The 25479-nt window shown below is 37.3% G+C and overlaps 1 protein-coding gene across 1 annotated transcript; it reads right to left on the reverse strand.

Annotated features, from left to right (window-relative positions):
* Positions 1-7300: 7300 nt before the first annotated feature.
* slc22a16 (solute carrier family 22 member 16) lies at positions 7301-21417 on the reverse strand. The gene is made up of 8 exons (XM_069158227.1): positions 20593-21417; positions 18587-19063; positions 17268-17385; positions 15357-15918; positions 14179-14306; positions 10022-10131; positions 9312-9411; positions 7301-9123 (listed from the first exon to the last, which is right to left on the reverse strand). Exons 1-8 carry the CDS (start codon positions 20634-20636, stop codon positions 8929-8931), a joined length of 1734 nt encoding a protein of 577 aa, XP_069014328.1. The 5' UTR covers positions 20637-21417; the 3' UTR covers positions 7301-8928.
* Positions 21418-25479: the final 4062 nt, after the last annotated feature.

Consider the following 25479-nt stretch of genomic DNA (forward strand, 5'->3'; position numbering starts at 1 on the left):
AGGATTTTCAAAAAATTTGCCGAAAAAAATCATCAGACTATAGTATGAGTTTTTGTGATTTTTTTTTTTGGACGAAAAAAATGTCATACTATAGCGTGATATTTTGAATGAAATACTATGGTGTGACTTTCTCTTCATATTTTAGACAACATTAAGCATTTAAAAAAATTTTGGCCAAAAAAAAACGTTATACTAGAGTATGACTTTTAGGTGATTTTTTTGGATGAAAAAAAGTCATACTATAGCATGACGTTTTGAACGATATACTATGGTGTGACTTTCTCTTCATATTCTAGACGACATTAAAAAAAAACATCATACTATAGTCTGACTTTTAGGTGATATTTTTGGATGAAAAAAAGTCATACTATAGCATGACGTTTTGAACGATATACTATGGTGTGACTTTCTCTTCATATTTTAGACGACATTAAGGATTTTCAAAAAATTTGCCGAAAAAAAACATCATACTATAGTATGAGTTTTTGTGATTTTTTTTTTTGAACGAAAAAAATGTCATACTATAGCGTGATATTTTGAATGAAATACTATGGTGTGACTTTCTCTTCATATTTTAGAAAACATTAAGGATTTTCAAAAAATTTGTCGAAAAAAAAACGTTTTGCTATAGTGTGACTTTTTTCTGATTTTTTTGGACGAAAAAAATTTCACACTATAGATTGATATTTTGAATGAAATACTACGGTGTTACTTTCTCTTCGTATTTTAGACAACATTAAGCATTTAAAAAAATTTGGGCCAAAAAAAAAAGTCATACTATAGTGTGACTTTTTGGTGATTTTTTGGATGAAAAAAAGTCATACTATAGCATGACATTTTGAACGATATACTATGGTGTGACTTTCTCTTCATATTCTAGACGACATTAAAAAAAAACATCATACTATAGTCTGACTTTTAGGTGATATTTTTGGATGAAAAAAAGTCATACTATAGCATGACGTTTTGAACGATATACTATGGTGTGACTTTCTCTTCATATTTTAGACGACATTAAGGATTTTCAAAAAATTTGCCGAAAAAAAACATCATACTATAGTATGAGTTTTTGTGATTTTTTTTTTTGAACGAAAAAAATGTCATACTATAGCGTGATATTTTGAATGAAATACTATGGTGTGACTTTCTCTTCATATTTTAGAAAACATTAAGGATTTTCAAAAAATTTGTCGAAAAAAAACGTTTTGCTATAGTGTGACTTTTTTCTGATTTTTTTGGACGAAAAAAATTTCACACTATAGATTGATATTTTGAATGAAATACTACGGTGTTACTTTCTCTTCGTATTTTAGACAACATTAAGCATTTAAAAAAATTTGGGCCAAAAAAAAAAGTCATACTATAGTGTGACTTTTAGGTGATATTTTTGGATGAAAAAAAGTCATACTATAGCATGACGTTTTGAACGATATACTATGGTGTGACTTTCTCTTCATATTCTAGACGACATTAAGCATTTTTTAAAAATTTTGCCGACAAAAAACATCATACTATAGTATGACTTTTTGTTGATTTTTTTTTGACGAAAAAAATGTCATACTATAGCGTGACGTTTTGAACGATATACTATGGTGTGACTTTCTCTTCATATTTTAGACGACATTAAGCATTTAAAAAAATTTTGGCCAAAAAAAAACGTTATACTAGAGTATGACTTTTAGGTGATTTTTTTGGATGAAAAAAAGTCATACTATAGCATGACGTTTTGAACGATATACTATGGTGTGACTTTCTCTTCATATTTTAGACGACATTAAGGATTTTCAAAAAATTTGCCGAAAAAAATCATCAGACTATAGTATGAGTTTTTGTGATTTTTTTTTTTGGACGAAAAAAATGTCATACTATAGCGTGATATTTTGAATGAAATACTATGGTGTGACTTTCTCTTCATATTTTAGACAACATTAAGCATTTAAAAAAATTTTGGCCAAAAAAAACCATCATACTATAGTCTGATTTTTAGATGATATTTTTGGATGAAAAAAAGTCATACTATAGCATGACGTTTTGAACGATATACTATGGTGTGACTTTCTCTTCATATTCTAGACGACATTAAGCATTTTTTAAAAATTTTGCCGACAAAAAACATCATACTATAGTGTGACTTTTTGGTGATTTTTTTTGGACGAAAAAAATGTCATACTATAGCGTGACGTTTTGAACGATATACTATGGTGTGACTTTCTCTTCATATTTTAGACGACATTAAGCATTTAAAAAAATTTTGGCCAAAAAAAAACGTTATACTAGAGTATGACTTTTAGGTGATTTTTTTGGATGAAAAAAAGTCATACTATAGCATGACGTTTTGAACGATATACTATGGTGTGACTTTCTCTTCATATTCTAGACGACATTAAGGATTTTCAAAAAATTTGCCGAAAAAAAACGTTTTACTATAGTGTGACTTTTTTCTGATTTTTTTGGACGAAAAAAATTTCACACTATAGATTGATATTTTGAATGAAATACTACGGTGTGACTTTCTCTTCATATTTTAGACAACATTAAGCATTTAAAAAAATTTGGGCCAAAAAAAAAAGTCATACTATAGTGTGACTTTTTGGTGATTTTTTGGATGAAAAAAAGTCATACTATAGCATGACATTTTGAACGATATACTATGGTGTGACTTTCTCTTCACATTCTAGACGACATTAAAAAAAAACATCATACTATATTATGACTTTTAGGTGTTATTTTTGGATGACAAAAAGTCATACTATAGCATGACGTTTTGAACGATATACTATGTTGTGACTTTCTCTTCATATTTTAGACGACATTAAGGATTTTCAAAAAATTTGACGAAAAAAAAACGTTTTACTATAATATGACTTTTTTGTGATTTTTTTTTTGGACGAATAAAATCTCACACTATAGCGTGATATTTTGAATGAAATACTATGGTGTGACTTTCTCTTCATATTTTAGACGACATTAAGCATTTAAAAAAACTTTTGGGCCAAAAAAAAACGTCATACTATAGTATGACTTTTTGGTGATTTTTTTGAACTTAAAAAATGTCATACTATAGCGTGACATTTTGAACGATATACTATGGTGTGACTTTCTCTTCATATTCTAGACGACATAAAAAAAAAACATCATACTATATTATGACTTTTAGGTGATTTTTTTGGACGAAAAAAATGTCATACTATAGCGTGACGTTTTGAACGATATACTATGGTGTGGCTTTCTCTTCATTTTTTTAGATGACATTAAGCATTTAAAAAAATTTTGGCCAAAAAAACCCATCATACTATAGTATGACTTTTAGGTGATTTTTTTGGATGAAAAAAAGTCATACTATAGCATGACGTTTTGAACGATATACTATGGTGTGACTTTCTTTTCATATTTTAGAAAACATTAAGGATTTTCAAAAAATTTGCCGAAAAAAAATGTTTTACTATAGTCTGACTTTTTTGTGATTTTTTTTTTGGACGAAAAAAATGTCATACTATAGTATGATATTTTGAATGAAATACTACGGTGTGACTTACTCTTCATATTTTAGACGACATTAAGCATTTAAAAAAACTTTTGGGCCAAAAAAAAACGTCAAACTATAGTATGACATTTTGGTGATTTTTTTGGATGAAAAAAAAGTCATACTATAGCATGACGTTTTGAACGATATACTATGGTGTGACTTTCTCTTCATATTTTAGACTACATTAAGCATATTAAAAAATTTTGGCCAAAAAAACCCGTCATACTATAGTATGACTTTTAGTTGATTTTTTTGGATGAAAAAAAGTCATACTATAGCATGACGTTTTGAACAATATACTATGGTGTGACTTTCTCTTCATATTCTAGACGACATTAAGGATTTTCAAAAAATTTGCCGAAAAAAAAACGTTTTACTATAGTGTGACTTTTTTCTGATTTTTTTGGACGAAAAAAATTTCACACTATAGATTGATATTTTGAATGAAATACTACGGTGTGACTTTCTCTTCATATTTTAGACAACATTAAGCATTTAAAAAAATTTGGGCCAAAAAAAAAAGTCATACTATAGTGTGACTTTTTGGTGATTTTTTGGATGAAAAAAAGTCATACTATAGCATGACATTTTGAAAGATATACTATGGTGTGACTTTCTCTTCATATTCTAGACGACATTAAAAAAAAACATCATACTATATTATAACTTTTAGGTGTTATTTTTGGATGACAAAAAGTCATACTATAGCATGACGTTTTGAACGATATACTATGTTGTGACTTTCTCTTCATATTTTAGACGACATTAAGGATTTTCAAAAAATTTGACGAAAAAAAACGTTTTACTATAATATGACTTTTTTGTGATTTTTTTTTTGGACGAATAAAATTTCACACTATAGCGTGATATTTTGAATGAAATACTATGGTGTGACTTTCTCTTCATATTTTAGACGACATTAAGCATTTAAAAAAACTTTTGGGCCAAAAAAAAACGTCATACTATAGTAAGACTTTTTGGTGATTTTTTTGGACTTAAAAAATGTCATACTATAGCGTGACGTTTTGAACGATATACTATGGTGTGACTTTCTCTTCATATTCTAGACGACATTAAAAAAAAACATCATACTATATTATGACTTTTAGGTGATTTTTTTGGACGAAAAAAATGTCATACTATAGCGTGACGTTTTGAACGATATACTATGGTGTGGCTTTCTCTTCATTTTTTTAGATGACATTAAGCATTTAAAAAAATTTTGGCCAAAAAAACCCATCATACTATAGTATGACTTTTAGGTGATTTTTTTGGATGAAAAAAAGTCATACTATAGCATGACGTTTTGAACGATATACTATGGTGTGACTTTCTCTTCATATTCTAGACGACATTAAGGATTTTCAAAAAATTTGCCGAAAAAAAACGTTTTACTATAGTGTGACTTTTTTCTGATTTTTTTGGATGAAAAAAATTTCACACTATAGATTGATATTTTGAATGAAATACTACGGTGTGACTTTCTCTTCATATTTTAGACAACATTAAGCATTTAAAAAAATTTGGGCCAAAAAAAAAAGTCATACTATAGTGTGACTTTTTGGTGATTTTTTGGATGAAAAAAAGTCATACTATAGCATGACATTTTGAAAGATATACTATGGTGTGACTTTCTCTTCATATTCTAGACGACATTAAAAAAAAACATCATACTATATTATAACTTTTAGGTGTTATTTTTGGATGACAAAAAGTCATACTATAGCATGACGTTTTGAACGATATACTATGTTGTGACTTTCTCTTCATATTTTAGACGACATTAAGGATTTTCAAAAAATTTGACGAAAAAAAAACGTTTTACTATAATATGACTTTTTTGTGATTTTTTTTTTGGACGAATAAAATTTCACACTATAGCGTGATATTTTGAATGAAATACTATGGTGTGACTTTCTCTTCATATTTTAGACGACATTAAGCATTTAAAAAAACTTTTGGGCCAAAAAAAAACGTCATACTATAGTAAGACTTTTTGGTGATTTTTTTGGACTTAAAAAATGTCATACTATAGCGTGACGTTTTGAACGATATACTATGGTGTGACTTTCTCTTCATATTCTAGACGACATTAAAAAAAAACATCATACTATAGTATGACTTTTAGGTGATTTTTTTGGATGAAAAAAAGTCATACTATAGCATGACGTTTTGAACGATATACTATGGTGTGACTTTCTTTTCATATTTTAGAAAACATTAAGGATTTTCAAAAAATTTGCCGAAAAAAAACGTTTTACTATAGTCTGACTTTTTTGTGATTTTTTTTTTGGACGAAAAAAATGTCATACTATAGTATGATATTTTGAATGAAATACTACGGTTTGACTTACTCTTCATATTTTAGACGACATTAAGCATTTAAAAAAAACTTTTGGGCCAAAAAAAAACGTCATACTATAGCATGAGTTTTTGGTGATTTTTTTGGATGAAAAAAATGTCATACTATAGTATGACATTTTGAACGATATACTATGGTGTGACTTTCTCTTCATTTTTTTAGATGACATTAAGCATTTAAAAAAATTTTGTCCGAAAAAAAACACCATACTATAAAATGACTTTTTTGTGATTTTTTTGGACGAAAAAAATGTCATACTATAGCATGACGTTTTGAACGATATACTATGGTGTGACTTTCTCTTAATATTTTAGACGACATTAAGGATTTTCAAAAAATTTGCCGAAAAAAAACGTTTTACTATAGTGTGACTTTTTTCTGATTTTTTTGGACGAAAAAAATTTCACACTATAGATTGATATTTTGAATGAAATACTACGGTGTGACTTTCTCTTCATATTTTAGACGACATAATGTAGTCTTGAGCATTTAGAAAAATTTTGGCCGAAAAAAAACGCCATACTATAATATGACTTTTTGGTGATTTTTTTGGACGAAAAAAATTTCACACTGTAGATTGATATTTTGAATGAAATACTACGGTGTGACTTTCTCTTCATATTTTAGACGACATTAAGCATTTAAAAAAACTTTTGGGCCTAAAAAAAAAATCATACTACAGTATGACTTTTTGGTGATTTTTTTTTGGACGAAAAAAATGTCATACTATAGCATGACGTTTTGAACGATATACTATGGTGTGACTTTCTCTTCATATTTTAGACGACATTAAGCATTTAAAAAAATTTTGGCCGAAAAAAAGACATCATACTATCGTATGACTTTTTGGTGATTTTTTTGGACTAAAAAAATGTCACACTATAGCATGAAGTTTTGAACAATATACTATGGTGTGACTTTCTCTTCATATTTCAGATGACATTAAGGATTTAAAAAAAAATTTGGCTGAAAAAAAGACGTCATACTATACTATAGTATGACTTTTTTGTCATAATTCAGACGACATGGTATAGTATGACTCTTGTCATAATTCGGACGACATGCTATAGTTTGACTTTGTTATCATAATTTGGACGACATGCATATCGTATGGCTTTTTTTTTTTTTTTTTTTTAACTTTCGGACACTTAGAATTACACTTTGAACCTGTCTGTGGCAAAACAAGGCTGGTGTGGTTAGCGAACTTAGCTAAAAGTCTACAGATTGTACAGTGGTAACAGTTAGCTGCTATGTCAGTTATTATTGCCTCTTCTAGGAAGCTGTTACCTGTTCAGGGATCTGTTACTTACTGTCTGAAAAAAGACTATGTCCAGCTGCCGTACTGCTTTGTCTGCTTATTTAGCTATGTGACCGTTCACGTTCTGTTCACTTACTCTGAATGCCCCAACAACTTCATTGTCAGCCATCTTATTTATTGTTCCATCATGAAATAAAAATAATACTAAGAAACTATCCAAAGAAAAAAAAAATCCACCTGGTTGTTTGTAGAACCGACTGCAGGACCTAATGCTTCCATCACTTGGTAATCAAATGTCATTCGTTCCAGGATACCAGCGGCTTTTCATGATTTGTTTTCCTTCAAATTAAAGCACCACACAATGGTTTAAATGAAACAAAAAACATGCAAAGTATACTACAATATTCCAAAGCAGATATGTACATATCCACACTTGTGGTTCATTCCTGTATTTGGTCCAAACATCTGGAGATCACATCTTGACCCTTAAACACACAGTAATGCAGTATTACTTGATGTAATTTTCCTTCAGCGTGTCAGGCATCTAGGTTACATACAAAATATGAACATGTGGAAAACTAGCACACCAATTTCCTTCACATACACAAACACAATCACGCACACAAATACATGCACAGATGCACTAACATTAGATAACAAAGTTAAAACTCAGCAATGGCATCTTAAACAATGGAATTGAGGACAATGTTGAAATAAGTGTAAAATTTAAATACTTTTAAAATGAAAGTTTCACAGTGATATTGATGCCCTGAGATTAAAGAGAAAGTTTAAAAGGCCACTGTAACATTTAAAAAAAAAAAGAACCTATTTGATATTAGAATAATACATTCTATTCTTTTGATAGATGAAATATGAGATGTACAGATAGATTTAATTTGCACTTATCCTAATTACTAGTTTGGAGAGGTAACTAAATCAAAGTGCCGCAGTTCACTTATGATGACTTCTCTGTCTTACTTTGTTTTACAGCTTGGGTCCTATTTTTGTAGTTTGGACATTAGTCATTAGACATTAGTCCTTTGGTACTGCAGTAGGTTAATTACAGATAATTGGGGGAACACTGCAACACTGCAAAAGAAAAAGAAATCCAACAGCGCAAGAAACATGAGCAGTCAGGTGAACAATTCTGCCATTTTTCTATCTGTGATTTTCTAAATAAACTGGTTTAGATAATCTGGCTAAACTATCTGATTGTCTGACTGATAATTTTCTGTCCCATGTGACTGTCTTGTGACAATGTTGCTGTGTTCTGCCATTAATTTGGTGAGCACAATGTTAACATAACTAAAATAAAAGATGGTCAACTTTACAACAATAACTCTGAAGTTGAACTGAAAAAAATCTTTCACTAGCCTTCATGTTTCCTTGGTCTTGGACACACAAGTTACACACACATACACAAATAACACAAACGTAGCACATTATTTTCTCGACCACTGAATTTATAAAGTGCAGCGATTGCATTGTGACTGTTGTACCGCGATCTGTATGTATGCAGAAATGATTCTCAACCTCTCAGGACCCTTAAAGTACTGAACTGTTGATGACTTTGCAGACCAAAATGTCAACGAAAAAAAGTTGAGTTGTGATAAAAGCTTGTTCTTTTTTTTTTTTTTTCATATTTTCCAACAATTAAATAAATCAATGAAGTTCCTGTTTTAGGTTTTTGGAAACCGTCACCTCCTATCTCCTCCATCCATTCGGACTTTCCAAAGCATCTCTCCATGTGTGTGTCTTTCTGCTTTCCCTGCAGTCTACAGCTCAGGCCTTGGCTATATGTTGGTTCAGCTCCAACCCATTCTCAGCATCTGCATTGCCCAGGGCTGAGCTCTTCTTGCTGGGCTCACATCCCAGAGCTTCAGCCTCTTCCAAGGTGGTTGTTAGAGGTTTGCCAAGGGTCTCGGGCAACAACATCGTCAGCACTCCAATAATGAATGCCAGGATTCCCACGATGAGCTATAGAGGTGTCGTGATGAAAAAAGGGAAAAATTAATTTGCTACATATAGTTTTGTTGCCAGGATACCCTGCTAGATAAACTATGACAAATGGGAGCATGGTCCACAGTTTACACAATGGATAAGGTGAAACGCGATAACATGGAACAATATCTTTTGTTCTGAAAAGCAAACATGAGTGTGTCTACCTGCGGTAGGTAGATCCAGACTTCAGCCAGGTACACACAGAAGGGGGCCACCACGCTGCCAACACGGCACATCATACTGCCGCTACCAACTGCCAAAGACCTGGAAGAAGACAAACACAGTCCAAGTCAGCTATTCAGTTAATTAAGGATAGAGAAAAAAGAAAAGTTGTTCAAATCAATCACCTTCATAATAAACAAAAATTAAAGTCTCAGAAAAACAGAATAACCTTTTAATTATGATGCAGACCATAAATTATTTGCTGAAGAACTAATAGAATCATCAGTCATTACCATTTCTAACTAAATATTTAAGTGTTACCTCAGGACAACATCATTATTTGCCATATTAGAGTCAATTAGAATAAGGAACCGTACACTTAATTTTCAATTAATATATCTAGTTATTGCAGGGGTGTAGGTTTAACACTTGAGAAATGCTGTCTTAACACTGTTTATAAAAAAAAGGTCAAATTACACTGCAGTCTTAGTGATTTCCCTTTGGACTGTTTTATCAACATATAAAAATGAGACCCAAAAAAGGTTTATTTTTGTCCTCATAAATTAAAGAGGCTTTTTTTTTTTTTTTTTTTTTTTACAAAAAGGACTATTAAAACAAATCACAGTTTTATACTAGTCCAAATCAATGTACTGTAGTGTACTAGTAAACCCTGTAGTGTATGGTACATGTTTTGATTGTCTTTTGTCCTTACCTGATGATGGTTGGGTAAAGCTCACATGTGTACAGGTAAATGAGACCAAAGGCAATCGCAATGGCAAACTTTCCTATCATACAGAGAGCGATAGCCAGGGCCTGTATGTCCTGTGGAAATGAGGTGAGATGAAGCATGATGATGAGAGGCAAGAAAAAAAAAAAGGACAAAGACTGCAAATTCAGCAAATGCTGGACATTTCCCCATGTTTCAGAGGATAAACAGTAACTTTGGTTTGTTTCTCTGCATGTAATTTGCTCTAAAAGGGAAACCCTGTAAATGATATTAGAGCTTATTTCATTATATTCAAAAAAATTTAAGAAACTGACCTTTGGCCTTCAGACTTTACAACAGATCACTGACTTTAATAGTCAAGCTTCAAACCAAAGCATTATATCCATGGATGGGTAAATTGAATAACATACTACACGCTAATTTACTTCATAACTCTACCACTGCTGCTGAGTGAGAAGCTGCAGGTGGTGGGGGTGGACACCTCCACCGTCTCCTGGATCAATGACTACCTGACAGGCAGACCACAGTTTGTCCGACTGGGCAGTGTGCTGTCTGATACGGTGGTCAGTGGTATTGGAGCTCCTCAGGGAACTGTTCTGTCTCCCTTCCTGTTCACCTTATACACAACTGACTTCCAGTACAACTCTGAGTCCTGCCATCTGCAGAAGTTCTCTGATGACTCTGCAGTGGTCGGATGTATAAAGGATGGACGGGAGGATGAGTACAGGGGAGTAGTGGAGGACTTTGTGGAGTGGGCGGGAAGAAATCACCTGCTCCTGAACGTGGCCAAGACCAGAGAGATGGTGGTCGACTTCAGGAGGAAGACGACGGCTCCACAACCGCTGAGAGTTCTGGGAGAGGAAGTGGTCATGGTGGAGGGGTACAAGTTATTGGGTGTCTCCATCGACAACAGACTGAACTGGAAGACCAACATCAACGCTGTCTACAAGAAGGGGATGAGTCGACTCTTTTTCTTGGGGAAACTCCGATCCTTCAATGTGTGCAGCAAGATGTTGCAGATGTTCGACCATCTGTTGTGGCCAGTGCATTGTACTTCGCTGGGGTCTGCTGGGGGAGCAGCATTTGGAGCCGGCGACACCAACAGACTTAACAAACTGGTTAAGAAGGTCGGCTCCATCATTGGCTACAATCTGGACAGCCTGGTGGTGAAGAGGAGGACGCTGAGGAAACTATTATCCATATTGGATAATCCTGACCACCCTCTCCACCACCTGCTGCAGGGACAGCGGAGCACTTTCTCCAAAAGACTCCTCCAGCTCCGCTGTCACAAGGACAGATACAGGAGATCATTCCTGATACGGGAGATCATTCCAGATACGGGAGATCATTCCAGATACGGGAGATCATTCCAGATACGGGAGATCATTCCAGATACAGGAGATCATTCCTGCCCACCGCTATCAGACTGTACAATAAATCCCCTCTGGCAAAATCCATCAATAAATAAGAGGACATGTTTCCATGTTTGTTTAAATCCTTGCACTATTGTTTAGTTAGTTTAATTTAATACTGTTCTATTTTATTGTATATATTGTGCATTTTTATATTTAATATTTTTTACTGTTATTTTTATTGCTTTAGCTGTATTTATAATGCTGCTGTAGCAAAACAAATTCCCCTTGTGATAGAATGGTTTGCATTCAGAAGCGGAGGAAATGAGATACTGGATCTTTGAGACTGCAACTGGATTTATCACTGTAGGAAGGAAGAGGGATGGGTAAAAAGTTCACGATAGCAGTGTGAAGAGATTTACTGGACATAATTTTAGTCTTCAAAAATCACTGAAAAATAAATTTGAGAATTTCTTAGAACAATACAAAGTTTAAAAAAAGAATATATCTAAAACATATTAATAACTATTTGACAATATATTGTATATACACATGGATGTGTGGAGTGGATATTGGTGCATGCAAATATTTCGTATGTCTGTGAGTATATCATGCACATGTGAAAAGGACAGTGACCATAAGGTACTGCATCGCCTGTGGTACACCATGTGGGCCTCACAGAGTGTAAACATGATAGTGTACAGCTGTACAAGTACATATAAGTAAAAGCTGATTTTGGAACATGAGCTGTGATCTACAGAGCTCTAGTGCTTATCCAGAAGAGTTGTTGAAATGTTTTTCCTGACTCCAACAATGTATATTTCGGGCTGTACTGCTGTTCGGCACAAACACTCTATTCTTTATTATTTTCCTCTTATTTATTGATGAATTTGTTTAGCAATGGGTTCTATGGTGTGATTGCCTGGTACACACAGGGCTGTTTGCATGGAAACAGCCTTCTGTCCTCTCTGAGCTGGGACATCGGCAATCTTACTTCTGTTACAAGTGATCAGTGGCAGGAGTGATTTTTTTTTTTTCCATGTTGTGCAGAATCCAGATTTGCCAGAAAGTTTTAATATTGTGTTAACAGTATGTCATGCTTATCAAACCTGTGTCTGTATTTACCAATTCTTTAATTTACAAAATACAGATAGGGGTATATAAAGCCACTGAAATAGCGTAGATTTTGGACTTGAGTGTGTATTTACTCCTTCCGTACTAATGCAGTACAGAATGGTCTTCTAGACAAAGACAGCATTCAAAAGCAAAAGCACTCTCCAAAAGCAGTAGCCATGATAATATTCCCATCCTTCCTGAGGAATCCCTAATTGGATAGTGAAAGTATGAGATTGTCCATTGTATATATGGTCTGTCACTAAGACACAGTCACCAAAACTGTCAAGGAAACTCTATTGTTCAGGCCAGACATACTTTGAGACTCCTCTGATTTTTTTGAATGTGGGGTAAAGGTCCCATAAAGGACACCCCGAACTCAGGAGATAACTGTCCATGATGAGTGTTGATTGTGCTCACACTGGAGACAGCCTGTCGGACTCTCTGTTAGGCAGTATCAAGCCAAGGACATATTCTATGTACTTGTAGGAACAAATGTGTTCCTTATAGTTGAGCCCTTGTGAGAGTTCAGGCAGAGAGGTTTAGTAACTGGCACAGCCACACGTGGCGTCTTTCCTCAATCGAGCTGCTGCCGATAAACATCACTCTGTTGACACCCAGAACGGTTTTCCTTGCCTTCTTCACCTCATCTCTACGATTTCCTTCACAACAACAAGCTGATGTATTCTGCATAGTTCAAAGTGATTCTGAACACCAATTCATTTTGAAACTCCTCTTTTATGCAGTTACATTAGAGACCCTGGCATGTTTGTCAAGATATATATAGATATATATATATATATCTATATATATCCATGTAGTTTACCAAAGAACGTGACACATGCTCCTACATCTAGCAGTCTCTGGATGGAGCTTCATTAAGTTGTGTCTTCCCACAGAGGACTGCATTAGTTACTACACAAACAGAGTACAAAAAGTCACAAGACATACAACTCGCTGTTGTCAGTCTCCTGCCAGGAGTCTCATCTCCCATTTGTTGAACACTCTGGTCAGAATGGCTTTTGAGGTCAAAGCTTGTATTTATTTGAACATTAAGTACCAGCTGTTTGCCAGCCCAACCATAAGCAGTACTAATCTGGGTCAGAGCTCAGAAAGTCGGGAACTGCCGGTGTCGTATATCAGAGCTCAACAGTAATGTTCCAGTGAGCCCAGAGCAATATCAGGACCTGACCCCAAGACGAACAGTCAAAACATATTGTGAAAGTGCAGGAAATACTATAGCCTATATAACCTATATTAAACTTAGCCTATTCCTGTTGCTGCCTTGGCTCAGACATAACCACGACGAACAGTCAGATCTTGCTGACAGCAATATCCCTGTCACGTGTAATACTCCAAATGCAGTTAGAAGCCATGCTTAGTCAAATGTTAGCAATAACACCATAAGATGATAACAAAACAAGATAGAGCTAGCATTCTTTATGCAAAGTATTCTTTGATACATGGCCTACATTTAACCTGACTGCGTGTGAGAAAATTTAGTGACTCTTTTTTGTTGGAGGAGCTACACATTGTGTTGGGCTTGTAACTTTATAACTCCACAGAAAATAGTGCTGAGATGCTGCTAAATATATAGCAAAGATATTCTTGGAATGTGGTGTGTAGATTTAATGTAAAAGACATAGTGTCTCTCTCTCTCGGGATCTCTGTACGTACAGCAGGTACCACGATGATGAGCATGCAGGCGACGCCAGCCAGGAGCAGGGCAGGGGCACAAGTCTTCTTCCTTCCTATGCGGTCCATTGCAAAGCAGCCAACCAGATAAGAGGGGAGCTCCACTGCACCTGTAAAGAGCCAATCACAGCAGCTCTTGGTCAGAGGTTATCGGTTATCGTGGCACTGACACTGTGACATTCTATCCCAGAGACCTAAATAACCATCTGAAATGTTGGCCTCACACTATGCATCCAAAGTAAACTAGCAAGGAATGTTTCCACTGCGGATTAAAGGAAGCAGATCAAATAAATATTTTGTGTTGAGTATAAAGACGAAAAAAGACGAAGTAAATTGAACGCAAGTACTGTATCACCTGCTGAAATAATAAAATAGCATTCCAAGACATTACTTTTACCAAGGAACATGTACAATTGAGAGAAATAATACCCAGAAAGGCATTTGTTATGACGAATATCAAAGTTTATATGAAATGCCTGAGAAGAATCCCATCCTTTAACATGACTATTACATAAGCAGTACATCAGTTCTTGATTTGTTAAATAAATGATGCTTATTATAGTACAAATCTTATTTTATTTTATTTATTAGATACCAAACCACATGGGAGCCATTCAGATCAAAGATAGAACGCTGTACTTTTGGTTCCTTGCTCAAAGGCTGATTTCAGTCTGTGTTGCCATGAATAGAGCAGTAAACAACACTGGAGAAAAGCAAATTATCTCACTGCCTTCTCTGTGACACAATATAAACCTAATACATGACTGTAGATAAACATACTGCAACATTTCATAGTATTCTTTAGATTTATAGATTCTGCTCAACTTGGTAAACAGGCCTGAACTACACTAAGAGGCCTATTGGTTTAAATGGGAAGGGGTGGATTTGTTATTTGATGAAATAGGCTAATCTAAAAATTATTCAGCCGCACTGCACACAACCTAAAAGAGACAAATAAAGAAACACAAATACAAAATAATACTCTACATTTCAAACCAAAGGTTATAAAAAGGTACACCAGTTGTCAAAGGTTTCCCAATTTATAAACGCAAACATATCAACCTTTGGATGATTATTGTTATATAGTTTTCAAATGTTGTTGCCATTATTTTCCTATTTTTTTTTTCATGCAAATTCACACTCATCAGCCAACCACTTACCAGCGAGGAAGAGATTAACATACTGGTTTCCTCCCAGGTTGACTGAGCCCAAAGAGAAGACGTAGTAGCCCAGGCTGCCGATGAACCAAATGGCCCACACTGTGCATGTTCGGCCCGCCATCCTCCAACTGCCAAACAAATCCAGGATGGACAGCTTCCTCTCGGTCTGTGAGGGCCGCTCCATGGCATCCTGCTCCAGCAGAGCTCTGCCATTCTCACTCTTCTCCGGGTCCAGGAGATCCTCCACCTTGAGCTTGCATTCAAGGCCGTTGAAGCGGGCTATCGCATCCAGCAGAGTCTGAGTATCTTTGTAACGGCCCTTGGCCATCAAGTAAAAGGGCGTCTCTGGGAACTTCCAGCAGAAGAGCAGGAAGGGCGATGTACAAATGGAGAGGACGATTTGGTAGATCCACCAGACCCGAATCATGTAACCGGTCAGAGCCACCACCATGATGCCGACTGCAAAGGCCGCATGCACATGCATCGAGGTCCATGTGCGCACCTTGATGCCAGTATACTCTGTCACATAGACAAACACCACCACCAGGTAGCCACTGGACACCTGACAAAAGCAAAGGAGGAAAGGAAGGACATGGTTAAGAGGAGGACAAATGTTGTACGTAAGATATATGCAGGAATCAGTCGTTGTAGTGATCATTTTCTACAAAAATATGCTCAAAACATAAAAACAGTCACAAAAAAAGGCCCACACACATTTTGATATGTGCTTGCAGTATTAAGTTAGCAGAAAAATGCTGGACGAAGTAAACCCTCATCACTTATGAACTTTTCATCTTAAAAGAAACAACGTGTCATTTCATCTTTTAAAGAATGGCACGGTCTTGCTTTAAAGTTGAAACTGATGGCAGTTGTTCTCGTGGTTCACGAGATCAACTCTTTGCCCTACACAGTAAATTACAAATGAAAGGAAGGATTTATAATGTACTAGATATTTACCGATATATCTGCAAAGGCTTTTAGTGTGGCTTTAAAGTGCGGCTGTCCTCACTATCTGAGAGTCCGATTCTATGTGAAAAACAACAGCTGTAGCTGAGGAGGAGTAGGGGGATGGTAGAAGTCGGAGAGGAGTGAAACCCTGAACAGACTGAAGGGGCTCTTTCAGCACAACTTTACTGCCATGTGGGCATCAAACTGTAATGACTCCCTTCCTTTGGCTTGTAAATGTGTTATTTTATGCACATATCATGTAATACTCTGTACATAAAAATAACCACACATTTTAACACACAAAGACACACTAAACTTCCTTTGTTCTGCTGCTTTACTTTTTCTACTGCTATGTATAGCTTAAATTCCTTGTGTTGTCTTTCTCTTAGCATGGCATGTTGTTTTTAACTCACACCATTTGATGATGCAGGACAAGGACGTGGGATCTAATTTCACTTGTTAGCTGTAATATGATGTTTACAGTTTAGGTATTTACCTAAAGGCCTAGATGAGGGCACCAACCCAGCTAGTTTTATGCATACACAGATTTGATTGGCATGCAGAAAAAAGAGCTTTTGGCATTAAAATCTTGTTTAAATTTTAAACAGTATTTCCTAAAGAAAAAACACCTAAATATATAAAAACTTACAGTAAAAAAGAGGGAAGAGATACATAAAACTTTGGTCTGTAAATTGGCCTCACTGCAATATAACTGACAGGAGGTGGCTCCAAATACATTCCTAAAGAACAGAAGGGTGTTTGGCTGAGAGAAACATTCAGAAATTAGGCACATAGTGGACTTGAAGACAGTGGTTATTCACAAAAATTAAGTGGAAAAATACGACGCTTCTTTTGTCTCAGGCCCAGAGCTGAGACTTCCTTCAAATGTGCACAGACGCACACAGGTACATAACCATATACAGTACAGAAGGGCACATACATTTGTACACACACTGAACTCACCATGGCAAGGAGAAAGCGGAGCACCACAAAAAAAGTGTAGTTTCCAGCAAATGCTACAGACACCCCGAGCCCAAACTGACAGAGGCTGGTGAACATCAGAATCCTCACACGACCGATTCTGGTGGAGAGAGACGAGCATCAGAGGGAGAAATCAGGGTGAAAAGAGAAAGATGGGGACAGATAAACAAACAGAGAGAACAGAAACTGAGTTTACAAGATCAGGTAAGAAAAGCATTAAAAAGAGTTTATCCAGTTGTTAAAGTTGTGCAGGGACATTAACTGCTGCAAAAATAGGGAATCGATGTTGCAGCAGTCCAGCAAACTGCAGCAAGGACTTTATGGATAGAGCTTCAGATACATCGTATAAAAAGTGCCCAAGCTTTACAGCAAGAGATGTTCTAGCTCAAAATATGTTAGCTGTATGGCATCAAATGATGATTATTTACTTGCACAACATGTAAAAGCAATATCATCCAGCTGTGTATTAAATTAAATCATAACAAAGGATTGTACTTTCCTCTGAGCATGCAAGAGATGCCCTACAACCTCTTTGGCTGCTGAGTATAATTCACAGCCACTAACAATCAAACCTTGTCCTCATGAGAACCATGTGAAACAGGACTTTGACAATGCCCACACAATGCATGCATTCAACCATAGGTCATTGTGTATAAGTGCACTGATAAAAGTAGGTATGATAAATCCAAAATAATCTTGACCATCAGCAATTAATCCTAACCTTCTTTAGTCTGTTAGTGGGATTCATTATTGTCAATGGTTGTCAAATATCAAATCAAGTGTGCACTCGACTCTCCTACTTCTAAGTCCTGACCACTCAGGCTTTCAGGGCAGGTCACATGATCTTTCCGAACTGTGCTAAGGTTCCTGTTGTGCTCCGATTACTTTCCTTCATTTCTCTCTTTCTTCCTCTAAACCGTCATCTACACTAATTTGGCTTCCACTTTTCTTGCCTCACTGTCACTCAAACCATCTGTTCCCCACACCTTCTTACTGTTTATCAAGTTTATAAGGTAGTTGTGTAGTTCTGTGTTCAAGCACTGAGCATGAGAGGGAACAGCATGCTGTTTAATGTTGAGGCAGAAGTGGAGGAATGTTTCCTGAAGTTATGACTACGTGAATTAAAAAGGCAAGTCAACAGTCTTTAGTGATTGAACGTGTACTCTTGTTTCCATGCACAAGTGTAAAAAATGTCCTTAAATGGTGAAACTCTACTGCAAGTGTGGTGCATGGTACAATTTACCTCCCCTCTTTGGATTTGGACTCTTCATGAGAGTACTTTCACACCCCTCCCTGCTTACCTGTCAGCGATGTCCCCAAACACCAGCGCGCCAATCAGCACCCCCAGCATGAAGGTGGGCTGGCACAGCTTGGCCAGCCACTCTTTGTCACACACCAAGTCCCAGTCCGTCACGATGCTTTGGTGAACTTCAGTGTGGTCATAAACAAAGTTCCCATCACATGCTCTCACTGTTTTGTTACCATCAAAGTCATATATAAAGTCTTTTGGGTTGATGCGCAGGGCGCAGCGGCACCGGCTGAGCTCCCACTGTTCTCCCTCAGCCGTCTTCACCACCAAGGGTCCACTCCCTGAATTGAAGACCGGCAGGATGTCCTCCAGACTAGATCCAGTCATGTTACCGTACAGGACATCAGTGATGTTGCCGGGCGCACTACACACAAAGTTTGGAGTCTCCACCAGGAAAACGGAGGCCAGGTAGTGGATGCCACAAGCTATGGCCTGGAAGGCTGCTGCAAAGTACAGACATGCCTGATATCTGGAGAGACAGGAAATACATGAAAACATGTGAAGTAGGTCTGAAGAGGGGATGGTAAGTAGAAGTTATTCGAGTGTCTCATTCAACATAAAACTCCAAAATAGAAAACCTTAACAGATCATCTTTTAATCAGTCTTTGAACCAATTAGGTACACACATAGACTGGGTACATACAGTGTTGTAAGGTGGAGTAACATTCTATATATGATATCAAAATCATGATATGAGACTAGATATCGTATTATATTTTGGATATCATAATATACTTTTTTTTTTTTTTTTTTTTTTAAAGTGATGCCAATTTTTGAACTACCCGACTGTTGTAGGTGCCAACCAGTGGCGGTTTGTTAATGGGGGGGGGGGGGCACCAACTTAGAGAGAAAAAGAATACTACTTTAACATGTAAAATATAAATGAATTATATCATTATAGTTTGCTGATAAAATGCACATGGTAGTCTGTTAGTGCCTGTAAGCATTCAATAAAAACTGTTTAAAAATTGTATTTAGTTAATTTCTGTGTGAATACAAATAGTTCCTGTTGCAGGGCGCCGGCCAAATGAGAATGAATACAAGTCCTTCAACTTTTGTCAACCACAAGACCTCAGGCTGCTCCTCAATTGGTTGCATCAGATTTTCCACTGGGTGCACATCTCTGCGCCCTAGACCCTGCCTCTTTTATTGGCAGCGAATCTGTATTGTTTTACGTTTTATGATCTAATGTGATTGGACAACTCTCGACGCCTTCTCTCAGGTTCACCTCACATCTGCCATGACGTAATTGCACCGTTACTTTTGCTTCTTTGGATCTGACAAGCAGTGGAATAAAGGATTAAAGTGGAACTGCGGAAAATGCAGTTATTTATTGGGATGAGACGAGTATCTGGTACGGATCATGTACTTTTGACGAGTATCATCCGAGTAAACGTGTATCAGTGTTGATGAAGGCTTCTAACAAACACCAGCTGTGTGCACACTTCAAGGGAGCTACACACAGAGCCCGGTCTCCTCGTTTCACCCCGACCTGCAGCTGGCGATCTGTGCTTCAGACACACTGGTCATGCTGTCAGTGGAAAAGAAGCTGGTGACTGAGAAGACTGACTTTAACCAGAGAGTCGTTGATAAATCTGCAGACCAGAAGGAGAGGAGCGCAAAGTTTATGTTCAAGTAGTGCTAATGACTAGTGGTCAGGCAACATGAGTGTGTTGCGTTGTTTTGGGATTATTTTGGGGGGTTTTAGCTGAAGTCCGGCTTCAGTTTGTTAGACAATGAAGTTCCTCGAGTCAAGTGAAACACTGACATGTCATTGAAAAAAAACAAAAAACAGTATGCATGAAATAAAAAGGAGTCGCGAACACTCGTTTGTTTTTTTTAAATATGCATTTGTGACATGGAATAAAAAATAACATCAGACGCTGAGCGGTTCCAAAGCTGCGCAACAGGCTGTCGATGAAAAAAGAAAAACACAACTCATTCCCAGAACAACAAACAAACAAACAAAAAACAAGAGAGTACAAATACTTTCGGTACCTTTTAAAATGTCCGAGCTCGTCGAATATTCTCTCAACGGTCATGTTGTGCTGGTGGGTTTGTGCGCTGAGGCTTCCAGTGAGTCTCTCCGGGCGGGCAGCGGATCCTGAGCGCCTCAGCACCGAAATAATCAACGTCGGCTTTCACGGAGTGGAGGAGGAGCGCACAAACTTTCACACGCACTCACACAACATCCATTGTAAACCGCGAAATGGGCAGGAAAAGCCTTGACCAGAGAAGACGTTGTTTTTTGGGGTTTTTTTGTATGTTGCCCATAAACTTAAATAATGTAATTTAAAGTTTGTCGTTTCTTCTAGTTGTCGTTACCTCGCGAGCAGCTGTGGAAAGTGAAATTCAGGTAAACACGGGGCTGACTGCTTTTTCTTAGACCTCAGAGATAAAGTCTCACATGTAACCTAATCGTGTAGCGCCTAATTTAGATGTTATTCTGTTGTAAATAGACTGCTCTTACATAACATCCACCACTGTAACACTGGGCCTCTTCACAGCATGGAGCTATATTTCTTCTGAGGTGTTAGCCCTGTCAGGATCAACCTTTTCAAACCCCAGAGGAGCAAACAGCTGCTGTAAATATGCCTGGCGTTTACAACTGAAGCTTAGTGGTAATGAGCTGAGGAGTTCATAATCATCAAAAGGTTATAGTTAATCTCTCAACCAGCAACATGCCACCTCCTTATTGTCATCCCCTCTTTCAGTTTGTTACTCTGCAGCTAATGCTTTTCATTACTGGTTGATCTGCTCATTATTTTCTAATTCGGTCACAGAAACATCAAGAGACACCTGTGATGTTTCCCAGAGCCCCTGTCTGTAAAGTCCTAACATATTCAGTTTGCTATAAATTAAGACAAAGAGCAAATCATCATGTTTTGAGAAGCTGTAACCATTAAATATTTGACTTTTTGCTTGAAAACGGACTAAAAACGGCTGAAAACAGCTCGACTCCAAACACAGAGAGCTGACCTGAGGTATGTGTGTGTGCGTGTGTGTGTGTGTGTGTGTGTGTGTGTGTGTGTGTGTGACTATGCTATAGGGAAGGATATTGATGGCTTGCAATTGGACTACTTGAATCTTTTTGACCCTTTTGTGCCAAAGAACGTAAAGGACAAGTCCTACTTCTTTGTGCATGCAGCAACTTAAAAGCATGCATCCGTGTGCATTCGAATCCATGCAGTTCAATGCCACCACCTTCTCCAGTTATTTTTTTTTGGTAGGACAATCCATCTTACTTCATGTGCACCACATGCTTCACCACAGTTGAACCCCAAAAAACAACCAAGAGTTTCTGACACAAATCGATTGTGCCCCTATTGGAGCCTTTGATTAATGATTGATGTGTGCAGTAGATGTGGCTGTATTGACTCACCGCACCTTGCCTTGGCTGGATTCAGCCGACCACCGATACAAACGACGGCAGTGTTGACTTACACCATCGCACTGACTTGCCATCTGCTCCACTTCCTGACATGGGAAATAATCAAACAGGAGACAACTGATTGAAACAGGTCATTCGTGCAGACTGACGGTGACGGTGTCTTACTGTGAAATCAACAGGTCTGCCTCGCAAATTCGTTAGTTTCAACATTTAAACACGAACAAATAAATCGCACTTCATCGATGCGACTTCCGTTTGCATAACAACAACAAAAAAAGTCAGGCTTGAGGCTCAACAGGTAGCAGGTAGCACAGTTCTACTCTACATGTATGCGAGGTCGTGGTCTTAGTGTGCTGTGGACACTGTACACTGTATAATTGTATTTGTTTTTTCATAAATATGCATATACAATATAGCTTATTACAATCTGTTCTTTATTGGCTCGCACATGCTGTTGGCAGAGACCACTGGAGTTTTCCATGTGGTCAATGAGCATGAAAGGTGCTAATCGTTGTCGTGCTGCTGCTTTATTGCTTGCTGAAGGTGTGGAAGAAAGAAAGTTTAGCAGTTTTCTTTTTGATTTCAGATACATTATGTACAGTGGGTACGGAAAGTATTCAGACCCCTTTAAATTTTTCACTCTTTGTTTCATTGCAGCCATTTGCTAAAATCAAAAAAGTTCATTTTATTTCTCATTAATGTACACTAAGCACCCCATCTTGACAGAAAAAAACAGAAATGTAGAAATTTGTGCAAATTTATTAAAAAAGAAAAACTGAAATATCACATGGTCATAAGTATTCAGACCCTTTGCTGTGACACTTATATTTAACTCACATGCTGTCCATTTCTTCTGATCCTCCTTGAGATGGTTCTACTCCTTCATTGGAGTCCAGCTGTGTTTAATTAAACTGATTGGACTTGATTAGGAAAGGCACACAGCTGTCTATATAAGACCTTACAGCTCACAGTGCATGTCGGAGCAAATGAGAATCATGAGGTCGAAGGAACTGTCCAAGGAGCTCAGAGACAGAATTGTGGCAAGGCACAGATCTGGCCAAGGTTACAAAATAATTTCTGCAGCACTCAAGGTTCCTAAGAGCACAGTGGCCTCCATAATCCTTAAATGGAAGAAGTTTGGGACGACCAGAACTCTTCCTAGACCTGGCCGTCCAGCCAAACTGAGCAATCGTGGGAGAAGAGCCTTGGTGAGAGAGATAAAGAAGAACCCAAAGATCACTGTGGCTGAGCTCCAGAGATGCAGTAGGGAGATGGGAGAAAGTTCCACAAAGTCAACTATCACTGCAGCCCTCCACCAGTCGGGGCTTTATGGCAGAGTGGCCCGACGGAAGCCTCTCCTCAGTGCAAGACATATGAAAGCCCGCATAGAGTTTGTCAAAAAAACACATGAAGGACTCCCAGACTATGCGAAATAAGATTCTCTGGTCTGATGAGACCAAGATTGAACTTTTTGGCGTTAATTCTAAGCGGTATGTGTGGAGAAAACCAGGCACTGCTCATCACCTGCCCAATACAATCCCAACAGTGAAACATGGTGGCGGCAGCATCATGCTATGGGGGTGTTTTTCAGCTGCAGGGACAGGACGACCGGTTGCAATTGAAGGAAAGATGAATGCGGCCAAGTACAGAGATATCCTGGAAGAAAACCTCTTCCAGAGTGCTCTGGACCTCAGACTGGGCTGAAGGTTCACCTTCCAACAAGACAATGACCCTAAGCACACAGCTAAAATAACAAAGGAGTGGCTTCGGAACAACTCTGTGACCATTCTTGACTGGCCCAGCCAGAGCCCTGACCTAAACCCAATTGAGCATCTCTGGAGAGACCTGAAAATGGCTGTCCACCAACGCTCACCATCCAACCTGACGGAACTGGAGAGGATCTGCAAGGAAGAATGGCAGAGGATCCCCAAATCCAGGTGTGAAAAGCTTGTTGCATCATTCCCAAGAAGACTCATGGCTGTACGAGCTCAAAAGGGTGCTTCTACTCAATACTGAGCAAAGGGTCTGAATACTTATGACCATGTGATATTTCAGTTTTTCTTTTTTAATAAATTTGCACAAATTTCTACATTTCTGTTTGTTTCTATCAAGACGGGGTGCTGAGTGTACATTAATGAGAAATAAAATGAACTTTTTTGATTTTAGCAAATGGCTGCAATGAAACAAAGAGTGAAAAATTTAAAGGGGTCTGAATACTTTCCGTACCCACTGTATATCTAATTTAGTCTGCAGTTACTAAACCAATCTGCGACTTATTGTGCATTTAAAGTATTCTGTTATTCGTGTTTGTGATTGGATTACAGTGACGGGGGAAAAAGTCTAAGTATGGATTACGTTAGTTTTGACTGTGCCAATTGTGTGTGTATATTTTTGATTAGACAATATGAGATTGTGTGTGTGTGTGTGTGTGTGTGTGTGTGTGTGTGTGTGTGTGTGTGTCATTTTGGGCCCCAGCCAAACGCAAACACACTTTAACCTTCACCCGCTCCTGTCACAACTGTTTGCTTCCCACTGTGCTAGACGTCAGTACGTTTATCCACATCTCAGCGTGCTCACCACCCACAAAAAAGGCCCCATTGTAAATTTATTTCAGTCCAGTTTAATCCAGTTTTAGTTCATGCGTGGTGAAACCTGTCACAGCGGGTATCAGACGAGTTGCCGTCTGTTTACAAGATAGCATCAAGTAAACCTCACCTGCAAGTAACCCGGACACTTCATCTTGAAATGTTAAATCCAAAAGGGAATTGTCAGACGCTAAGATCTTTTCATTGCCTATATTTACACATTTGTACACCAACTGTGCGAGCCAATTGTGGGTTTACTCTTTTCTTCTTGCAGTTTAGGTGTTTATTGTGTGGTTGCCCTTCCTGCCACTATCATCTTTTCTGAGTTCCTTATTCCCAGGGGGCTCATTTGACCTTTTGTTCTTACCTCTTAACACTGTTTTGTTAAACCTTAGCTGATGAGGTTATTCATTACTCGTTACTCATTACTGTTGAGTAAATCTAATCTGCTCTTGAAACATTGCTTTTTGACATTGTTTGAGCTACGTTTGAGTTGTGTACAAGTAATTATTTGACAGAATTATTTGAGATTTGTTTTATTGGAGTTAAGATTCTGCATGATCAATGTTTTTCTTCATCAGCATCACACAGACGCTAACTTCTAAGTGGTACACTGCCCTCGGTGTTTGGTCAATCTGCAAGGTTAACAGTTGGCCTCCGCCTGACTGCTGACATTAGCGGAAATTTTTGTGCACTGCTAAATAAGGAGATGCCAGTGGATCCATTTTACATGACCTCTGTTCTCTGGACCTTGTTTTGGTGGAGACAAGAAAAGGAGAAGAAAAAAGCAGCCAGACACAAATGCATTCCATGTGTCAGCAGATTTGGGCCAAATCCCAATAAATCATTGCAATATATGTAATGCCGTCTACAGATACAACATTTTAAAAAGACTCGTGTTCTATTTGA

The sequence above is a fragment of the Embiotoca jacksoni genome, unplaced genomic scaffold (assembly GCF_022577435.1).
Source record: "Embiotoca jacksoni isolate LCO1_2020_lvr unplaced genomic scaffold, fEmbJac1.0.p SCAF_23, whole genome shotgun sequence".
NCBI lineage: Eukaryota > Metazoa > Chordata > Actinopteri > Embiotocidae > Embiotoca > Embiotoca jacksoni.

What these genes read in the sequence shown, in the direction of transcription:
- slc22a16 (XM_069158227.1), bottom strand. Translation starts at nt 20,636, where the DNA reads ATGACCGTTGAGAGAATATTCGACGAGCTCGGACATTTTAAAAG. An exon ending in TCCGCTTTCTCCTTGCCATG is followed by an intron (nt 15,919 to 17,267) that starts GTGAGTTCAGTG and finishes TGCTTTTGTCAG; the next exon opens with GTGTCCAGTGGCTACCTGGT. An exon ending in TCATCATCGTGGTACCTGCT is followed by an intron (nt 10,132 to 14,178) that starts GTACGTACAGAG and finishes TCATTTCCACAG; the next exon opens with GACATACAGGCCCTGGCTAT.